The sequence below is a fragment of the Marmota marmota genome, unplaced genomic scaffold (assembly GCF_001458135.2).
Source record: "Marmota marmota marmota unplaced genomic scaffold, marMar, whole genome shotgun sequence".
Classification (NCBI taxonomy): Eukaryota; Metazoa; Chordata; class Mammalia; order Rodentia; family Sciuridae; genus Marmota; species Marmota marmota.
The window spans coordinates 2,701,174-2,710,990 of NW_026000079.1; the positions used below are offsets into that span (position 1 = coordinate 2,701,174).

At 56.8% G+C, this 9,817-nt stretch overlaps 1 protein-coding gene across 1 annotated transcript in view; it reads right to left on the reverse strand.

The window, feature by feature from the left end:
- Efna3 (ephrin A3) overlaps positions 1 to 1,957 on the reverse strand; it is a 9,036-nt gene extending 7,079 nt beyond the window's left edge. The window contains 2 exon segments of the mRNA XM_015502794.2: positions 1,741 to 1,786; positions 1,789 to 1,957. Of these exon segments, the coding sequence (XP_015358280.1) occupies positions 1,741 to 1,786; positions 1,789 to 1,867 (125 nt within the window). The 5' untranslated portion in view covers positions 1,868 to 1,957.
- Positions 1,958 to 9,817: the final 7,860 nt, after the last annotated feature.

The following is a 9,817-nucleotide window of genomic DNA, read 5'->3' on the forward strand; positions in this document are numbered from 1 at the left end:
GAGGTGGGGGCGGCGGCAGCCTCTCGGCCGGGTGCGTGCCCCCTCCTACCTGGCCGGTCCAGGCCCGCACGCGAGTGGAGCAGGCAGAAAGGAGGCTCTCGGAACCGGCACCCCACCCCCTTTCGGAGCTTTCACCTGCGCCCAGGTGTGCGCGGGGGAGGACAGTCGGCTCAACCCCCAGGCCATCCCGCGCCTCTCCCTCCGGCTTCCCCTAAGAACGTGGGGTGCCCAAGGGTGCGGGGAACCCGGGCCCCTCACCCGCGAGCTCTCCACTCCCGGCCAGACTCGGCCCGAGCGGGGGTCGGACGTGGGAGTCTGGGGGAGGGGGCGAGCTAGATGGAGCCGAGAAGTCAGCCCTCGGTGCCCCCCGAGATCCTGGAGTCCCGCTCCGGGGGGGAGGGGCGCATCCCCACCCCCGAGGTTTCCATGGTAAGCGAGAGGGGGGCGTCGTTGGCTCATCCCCACCCCCAGTCTGACACTCTGGGCGCGAGGAGGGAGAGAGGGGGAGGCGCAGAGCCCCAAACAACAAAGAGCGGAGCGGCGAGCGACAGCCCCTCCCGCGGAAGGTTGGGGGTCGCGGCCGCCAGGCCCTCCCGGTCGTCTCCCCTGGGATCTCGCCATTTGCTCCCTAGTCGCCCCCAGGGTGGGGAGCTAGGGACCGCGCTGCCGCCACCGCCCGGGCAGGTGTGACAGTGACCCCCCACGTCCCCAGGGATCCCCCTACCCACACAGACACACACGGAGGCGGCCAAGGGTGATACACACAGCGGCTCCGCGGGGAGGAGAAGACAAGGGCAGCAAGGACTGAGCCGAACGAGGACCCGGCCCCGCAGCCGGCCCCCGTCCGCCGCGCCACACACCCCGGGAAACCACACGGCGGCCCCGACACTCGTCCAGACTGCGGCGGCGCCAACAGCCACCCCAACCCAGACGCGGCCGGCCACGCGGACCCGGACCGCAGCCCCCTCCCCAATCCGCCGCCCGCTCCCACCCCCAGACGATCGCCGACGCAGACACACAAATCACACTCAGACACACACGCACACTGACAGCCGCGCACGCCCGCTCACACTTGGTGCCATACGCCGATCCCGGCCCGGGAGTGTGTGTTGCGTGTGTGACACGCCGACATCTCCTCCCTTCTCTCCCGGGTACCCCACGTACCGTCCTAACCAAGCAGCAGTCTCCAACTCGGCGACCCAGCCCCGGTACACCCTAGCGGGTCTATCCGCACCAGCAGGGCGGCCCACTCCCCTTGGTTTCGGGGAGGCGCTGGGTCGTACTCCCCGCCTCGGCTCGGTACCCCACTTTTAGAAGCTAGAGTACTAGGCAGCACCCCTTGAAACCCTCATGGCCGAAAACAGGTCATCCCTGGGCCCCTAAATGCGGCGGCCTATCCCCGGCACCCCAGCGCCCCAGATGCCAGTCCGACCTACGAGAGTGCAGATGCGGGGGTACGGGACAGGGGCACGCTGCTCCCGAGGCGGGTGGGGAGAGGCCAGTGTGGGGTGGGGGCCCGCAGACTCCTCCGCACGGCCTGAGCGCGCCTTACTACACACCAGCAGCCTCGCAGACGGCCCCCCGAGTTTCACAGACGCCCACGGAGTGCATCCCCCTCTCCCTCGCTTCCCAGCCCCCAGCTCTGTTCTCCCAGGACTCCCACCCGTTGCTCCCCCAGGACTTCCTGGGCCCCCCAACTCCCCTCTGGCTGACGCGGGATTTCCCGGGCCCCCGACTCACTGCTGGTTGGAGCTGTTCCAGTACACCGCATGCCGGTTCCCCAGCGCCCCCCGGGCCCCTGGGCCAGCAGCGGCAGCAGCGGCACGGGCACGAGCAGCAGCAGCAGCAGCAGCGGAGCCGCCGCCATCCCCGGAGCCGCCGCCGCCGCCGCCCCCCGACTGAGCCCCGCGCTCCCGGCTTCTCAGCTTCCCAGCTTCCCAGCTCCCCGCTGCCGCCGCCGCCGGCCCCCAGCTTTAGGCCACGCCCACAGCGCTACCCTCCGCCCTCCTGGGCGCGCCCCGAAGCCCGGCCCCCGGCGCGCTCCCGCCAGGCCCCTCCCCGCTGGAGCCGGGAGCGTGCGGCGCGTGGGAAGCGGGGGCGTGCTGCTCCTTCGAAAAGACCAGCGCACACCTAGGTTGTGTGCTGCGGCTGGTCCCGGGTGCTTTGCTCCCTCCAGGCTGGAATCCACGACAAGGATTTGGGATTGTGGGCCCACTCATTTCTAGGATAGAGTGAAGGAGTCTTGAGAAGAATAATTAGGACTAGACCTCCTTCCTGTCTGAAGAATTGGCCCCTTTGCTCCCTCCATGCCACTTTTCCTTTGTGCATGAGTCAGGTGGACACAGAAGAGTAGTAGAGCCCTCAGGTGAGGACCAAGGACCTGACAGCTGGACCTGGAGCCCCCAGCTGAGCCTGAGGCTTGTTTTTATTGGAGGAGGAGTGGATCCCAGCCCCCAAGAATGTCAGTAGTGGGTATAAGCAGGGTCTTTGGCAGTCCAGGCGCAAGGCCCAGCTGAAGCTGAGCAGGGTTTCCTGGACGTTTACAAAGAGATCCTCATTTGCTCTCAGGCAGGCTCCTTCCAGGTGGGCCATCTGTGTCCTCAGGCATTCCCACTCCTACTCCCAGAGGTGCTGGCTCCGAGGGCAGAAAGTAGATTACCTTCTGTTTCAGCTCTCACCTCAGCCATTGTCCTCACAGGGACACCCAAGCACACACATCTCATAGACACACACATTCAGGAAAATGTCACAGACACCCAGAGGCAGAGAACTTAGAAACACAGTCACCTGATGCACAGACACACATAGGTAAAGTTACTATCCACTAGAGTTCTGAAGAAACACAGGCCTGTAGACACAGAGACTAAAAGCACACACCCAAACTCATACATGCACAGAAAGGACACCCACGCAAACCCACATGCCCTCTCTGAAACAGACATACTTCTTTACCCAGGAAGTAGGAATTCAGGGGAAGGATCCTGAATACAGATCTCAATTGTCTATCCCTTATCACTTCTCTTTGGAGAGGCTAAGACTAAGAGTGACTGGGCAGAACCAGGTTTGACTGGGTTCCCAAGACCCACTCCAACCACCTGTGGCCAGGGAGGCAGGCATGACGCTATTTTGTTACTGTGCTTTAGGAGAGAGGATACAGGGGCACCTCCCATCTGCTTATCCTTGACAGGACAGGGTCCTGACCACAAGATAGTCTCAGGTGCGGGGTTTGGGGGAGGGGAAATGCCATCCAGAAGAGGCTCTATGAGGGCTACCAGGCAAGAACAGCCTCTATCCTCTCCAGGCTTGTCCCCCCCCCCCAGGAGATCTCTCTTTTTATGAGCCAGAAAATAAATTAGGCCCCTTGGGATGGGAGTGGGGGACTCTGCAAACAGCTCTCCTGCCCCCAGACTCCTCTTCCCCGGGAGACTTGTTTCACCCAAATGATGCTAACCTGCCTACTCCAGGGGCCACAAATCCCAGTCCCTATCCCTGTCCCCTGATCCACAAAGGTAGGCTTCTTTCTGTTGGGCCCACAGTTGGCAGAGAGGCTGTCCGTATTCACAGTGAGTGGGAGCTTGCTGCTTTGGTCCAGGACTTTCGATTCCATTTTTGAAACCTTAAATCCCTGCTTATAGCATTTGGGTCCTGCTTAAAGATTTGGGCCCTTTTCTGTAAGGCCCAGATACTCCTCTTTAGAATCTAGCACACCCACATCCTCCCTCCAATAATAACTGAGCCCTTCCCCTTGAATCTGGAACCCTCTCCGTAGGATTTAAGCAACTTTCTTTATGGGGTTTAAGCCTGGGTTTTGAGTGGAGGTATTCTCTGTGGGCCTATGCCTGTGTCCATGGGACCTGACGCTCTGTCTACCTAGGTCTCTGTTCCTGGGGGCTGCTGACTGATTGGGGCCTTTTATGTGGATTAGAAGAAGCACCCCTCTATGCAGACTCAGTCCTGAGGGCGCATCTCTTGGCAAGTGGTCCCTTTGTGCAAAAACAAAGGTGTTGCTTCCTTCAGTGGGAGGTGGCCCTCTGTGTCTCCCTGACTTAGTGAGGGAGCTGGGGTGCTGTTAGCCTCCTCTTGTCCCTTGTGTGGCTCCTTTGTGCTGTCTACAAACTGTACAACTGTGGGTGTGGAAGTCCTGTCTATAGAATGTGCACCTCCACCTGTAATGCCTAGGCCTGTCTATAGGCCTCTACTGACGGGGACTGGGCTTTTCTGGGGAACAGGTCCCTATTATAAGATTTTGGCCACTGTCCATGCCTGGGACCTGATCTGAAGGTCCAGGCCTCTCTCTGGCATTTGGATCATGGAAGGATCCAGTCCCCTATCAGTGGGGTCTAGGCCTTGATTTATGTCTGTGATTTGAATCACTCCTGTGATTCATAGTAGGATGCATATTTGACTTGCAATCCAGTGTGCCCTTGTTTGTGTGTGCACACACAGTGAGTTTTATGAAATAGTACTTAACCTTAGTATAGAGGATGCTCTTTTATATTTTTCTTCTGCTCTATTCTTTTTTTTTTTTTTTTGGTAGCAGGGATTGAACCCAGTGGTACTTAACCACTGACCCACATCCCCAGTCCTTTTTATTTTTTATTTGGAGACACAGTCTTTCTAAGTTGCTGAGGCTGGCTTTGAATTTGTGATCCTCCTGCCTCAGCCTCCTGAATTGCTGGGATTACAGGTGTGTGCTACTGCATCTGGTTTCTGCTGTATTCTTAAAATTAAAATAATAATAAAGTGAAAAGCTGGTAGAGAATCATAAAATTAATTTCTTGACTGCACCTCCCCCAGTGGGTTGCAGCCTATGGTATAAAACCCTGGTGCAGAAGATCCAGCTGATCTCTATGCAGTGAGGGCCTCTGCAAGGCTGGGGTTGTCCCTGTAGGACTAGTCCTCTCTCTAGGGCCTCTAGCCTCTTTTCTCCTTACCTACAGGCTCTGCCTTCATCTCCCTCCATCCCTGGAGCTTGCCAGAACACTACTGGCTGCCATGAGGTCTCCAGGAACACAGAGCCCAGGCCCCCTGGGAGCCCTCTGACAGGGTGCCTCACTCTCCCCCATCCCCAGGGCACAAGGAAGCAGGGAGCTGAGCAGGTCTGGGGCAGAGGGAGATCTCAGGCTGTGTGGCCCAAGGCAGCTCCGGGACAGCGGGTGGCAACCACAGAGCTGAGCTGTGTTCAATAAATCATGGAGGCTAGGGCCTGGGGGAGGGGGAGGTCGGAGGGAAGGGGGGGCATGGATAAATAATTCATTAAACAAATAAACAAGGAGCCTGTGAGATGGAAGATCGGGCACGCGTGTGAGCAGAAGCAGCTGCCAGCTCCAGGCATGAAATATTCACAGGTTCTGCACCTTGCCCAGGGCCCATGTGTGTGCCCCAGCACCACAGGCTGTTGGTGCCATCCTAACCCGGGTGCCAACAGAGAGGGTGATCCACGTGTCTCTTGATTTCCACGTGAGTGTGTCAGCATGACTCTGTGGTGTGCTACCCTCCTTGAGTTGACATGGTACCACCCACATGGCTGACAACAGAGGACACAGTGCACCATGGTCCAAGACACAGGAAATTAGGAGGCAAGGTTGACTGGTAGGGTCAAGGAGCAATGACCTTGGATTCTAGTCATGCCCTGATTCCTCCAAGGAGTTCAGCAAGCCAAAAGGCCTGAGCCTGAGTGGGGTGGCACTTTTGGGGTGCTACATTAGAGGAGTGTGTGAGTCTTCTGCATCCACTTTGAGAAAAGCTCGGTGGGAGGCCGCATGCTTCACAGAAACTTGGGTTTGAATGCTATTCCACCCCTCTCCAGCCGCTGATCACTAACTTCTCTGGGATTATTTTCTCATCCATTCACTGGGGATAACAGCATTTCATCTGTTTGAGGAGTGGTTGTTACGTTAAGATCTACAATATCTGACAAGCACTGAGCACAGTGTTTAGGGCCCAGAGGGGGCTTGATTAGCGGAAGCCTTTTCTTCTTTCTTTCCCTCATGTGGTGACGGAACCCAGGGCTTCCTGCATGTCAGGCAAGTGCTCTACTTCTGAGCTACACCATCATCATTCTTATTAAGAATTGTTTCCTGGGGCTGGGGCTGTAGCTCAGGGGCAGAGCGCTTGCCTAGCACGCATGAGGCGCTGGGTTCGATCCTTAGCACCACGTAAAAATAAAAATAAATAAAATAAATAAAGGCATTCTGTCCATCTACAACTAATAAAAAAAAAGGTTATCTCCTAAGCCTGTGGATGTAGCTCAGTGGTAGAGCACTTGCCTCGCACATGCAGGACCTTGAGTTCAATCCCCCAAACCACACACACAAAGTTAACTCCTGCCTTGCGTAGTGGCATGCCTGTAATCCCAGGAAATTGGGAGGCTGAAGCAGGAGGATCACAAGTTCAAGGCCAGCCTCAGCAATTTAGCAAGACCCTGTCTCAAAATAAAAAATGAAAAGGGCTGGGGATGTGGCTCAGGGGTAGAGTGCTCCTGGGTCCAATCCCCAGCACCCTCTTCCAAAAAGAGTTATCTCCTAGCTCTGCCTACTTGGACCTGTCACAGACTCTCTCTTCCATTTGTTCCCCCTCCTTTCCAAGCTTCCTTAACAGCTACCACAGGAGGAGAGGGGACTTCGTGCTTGGGAAGTAGAAAAAGATTATATGGACTGAGGGGAAAAGGAAGTTACTATTAAAAAAAAAAATGAAGACCTCTCCTTGACAGTGTGGAAGAAGGGGTCCTTTACCTTCTCAGAACCCAGAGCCTCTTCCTTACCCCTAAAACTCTCCCTAGATCCGGAATTTCACTTTCTAGAAAGTGGCTATTAAGGAGAAAGAGGGAAATGGAGTAGAGGTCTTTGAGCCAAACCAGACCCACCCCAGCTGGTCTTCAATGCGGAGCTCTGGCCCCCATCTGCTCCCCGCTGTCAAGGGCTTCCCCTGCAAAGGTGGCATCCCAGAGTGGGTGGGGAGAATCCAGGCTGGAGACAGCCTTGGAGGGCTGGGGTGGAGTATCTGGAATCTTCCCAATAGGGCCTAGCATTCCCCAGCCCTCTGTGTCCCCTGGAAAGGATCGGCTGCCTGGAGGAGAGAGCCAGCAGACAGGTCTGAGCCGGCCTGCTCCTCCACAGACAGGAGCCGGTGGGGGAGGGGGCCTGGGATCTTGGTGGGGATTGGTATCTGTAACCCTCATCTCTCCTCTGGGGAGTCAAGGGCAGAGGGGTCTGTGACCCAGACTCACCACACTGCAGCCTGAGGCCCAGTGTTTTGCCTCTTGCTTGGCCAGCCTGCTGCCACTTGGGGAGGTAGGATCTGGGTCCCCAGGTGTGAACATATTTCTGCCCACCCCTTCCCAAGAAGCCAACATCAGTTTTCCACTTCCCCTCCCCTGGGCTGGGCAGGTTCAGGCCAATCTACACAAGAGCTTCACGGCAAACATTGATCTGTAACAAAACCACAATATGTGTTCAGAAGAAGGGATTCCAGACACAGAGAGATGCAGGGAAGGTACATACCCACTCAGAAACAGACATGCAGATGCCAAGCATACAGCTCTGCGGAAGTAGACACCACAGTCCTGAAAACTCATGTCCACATGGCCCCATGCTGTGTCAATTTCACAAATATTATTAGCTGTACACATCTCCCTGCCATAATTTCATCCTTCAAAATCAAAGCCTTCTCTGATGGCCCATTTCCCCTGTGTCCTCATAGTATGTGGCTCTCTATTAGCACTTGTGTTTGGCATTATCAGTATTCATTGGCCAGTTTGTCTCTGATGATTACTTAAGGGAAGGGATCTTGTCTCATGCAAGTGTGTATCTCCAACATCTAACATGCAACCTAGTATTTAGTTAGTAGGTGAGGTGTTTACTAAATAATTGTGAGCCAATGAACAAAAGAATAAATGAATTTGGAGAGCGGACACTCATTCCTCGAATCCCCAGAAGCCCCCAGAGGATAACCAGCGGATGGGATCTATGCCTCTGGCCCTGCCTTCCTGTCTCCAGGTGCCTGACCTCACTGTTTCTCAGCTTTTCCAAAGGTCCTCTTTCCCCCCCTTCTTCCCTCAGTGTGAAATTATGAATCTATGAATCGGAGTCCCACTTGAGGGCTGGTAGGCAAGGTAAGGGTTAATAACACCTCATTAGTGTTTAATTGGAGGAAGGAAGCTGCTCTGGCACCAGACAGGTGGGCAGGCCTGCCCCTTGCTGAAACCAGGCATCCCTGGCTTCAGCACCCCACCAGGCCTGTTGGTGATTTGGCCCTGGAGACCCTCAACCCAGCTGGGGCACCTCCCCCCACCACTTGCTTTGCCAATTTCCTCTCCAGGCAGTACAGACCAACACTCCCCATCTGTCACCCAACATCCAGAGGGGGAGGCAGGCTCCTTATCCTTTCTCCTTTAGCTAGGCTTTGCCCCCTCCCACCTCTAGGAGACATTGGAGAGTGGGAGGAGGGGTGGGGCATGGCGTGAGACAACTGAGGAATAGATTAGAGAGCTACCGAGGGATAGATTCCAGGAAGAGACAAGCCGACAGGGCTGGGGATGTGGAGATGTCTGCCCAATTTGACCTTAAATGAAGAGAATGCAAATGAGATGCAGACGATATGCAGACGAACACAAGGATTTCGGAATTGACATTCCTGGTGGCAGCGGTGGTGGCAGCGGCTCTGCACCCAGGACCCCAACGCTGCCGCCAGAAACCCTCTCCTAACCTTTCTGGGTTAAGTGGCGCTGACCATTACTTCTAAAAAAAGGGTCTCTAAAGATAAGGGCTTGGTTGGGCTGGGCTGCTGGACCTGGGAAGCTGCGCTCCACCCCAGCTTCCTGGCCCCAACCCAACCACCCACCTAAGCTGAGGAAGCAGCTGGGGCAACCACCACTCTCCAGGTTATGCGCTCGGACGCACCGTCGGTTGCTATGGGGACCCCCTCTTCGCTTCTAGGCCTGAACCAATGGGCACTACGGCTGGTGACCTCATGCCCTAGGCCCCGGGATTCTATTGGCTATTTGGAATACCAAGTGCATCCTTTGCCACTGCGTCACAGCTGGGGATCCCCCGACGACCCCAGCTAGCCAGGCTGAAAGATGGGCGGGCCACGAACTTACAATGTGCTGAGTGCACTAATGAGCAAAGAAGGAATAAAACAGGAGGGGTTACAGAAGGAGAGGGTTGCTCTTGAGAGGGAAGGGGCGATTTGTGACCCCGGAAAGTGTGGCGCAGGATCCAGGTCGCAGCGACCCGAGCTCGCAGGCCTCAGGCCAGGGAGACAGGGCGAGGTGAGGCTGAGTGGAGTCTTTGAGTCTTGTTCCGAGAGACTCGGGCAGGCCCAGCAATTTGAAGGCCCCACCCTCAGCTGTCTAACGCCGTTGAGTTTAGGGGAGATCGGTGACGCCCCAAAACTTGCAGGCCTGCCTAGACTCCTGGAACCGCGCCCTGGAACATGCCTCGAGGATTTCTGGTGGGTAGGGCGCGGTGCCCAGCGCCTTCAGCCAGTCTCGGCCCCATGAGCCATGAGCCCCATGAGCGAGGGCGCCGGCCCGAGACAGCCGTCCACGCAGGGTCGGGACTCAGAGGAGAGCGAATGGAAGGAGGCCGGCGTGGCCCGAGCGCACGCGGCAGGAGGCTGGGTTTGAGAGCCCCCAGCCCGGCTCCTGCGGTCGCCTAGGACCCGCCCTCGCACCTGCAGAGAGCGGGCGGCCGCGGAGGGAGGGTGCCCGTGTCAAGTGTGCGCGTCCGACTGACGGAGGGCGTGTGTCTGGGTGCAGGCGAAGGCGACTGGGCCCCGAGTCTTTCGCACATGCGTTCTTATCAGTGGCGGATCC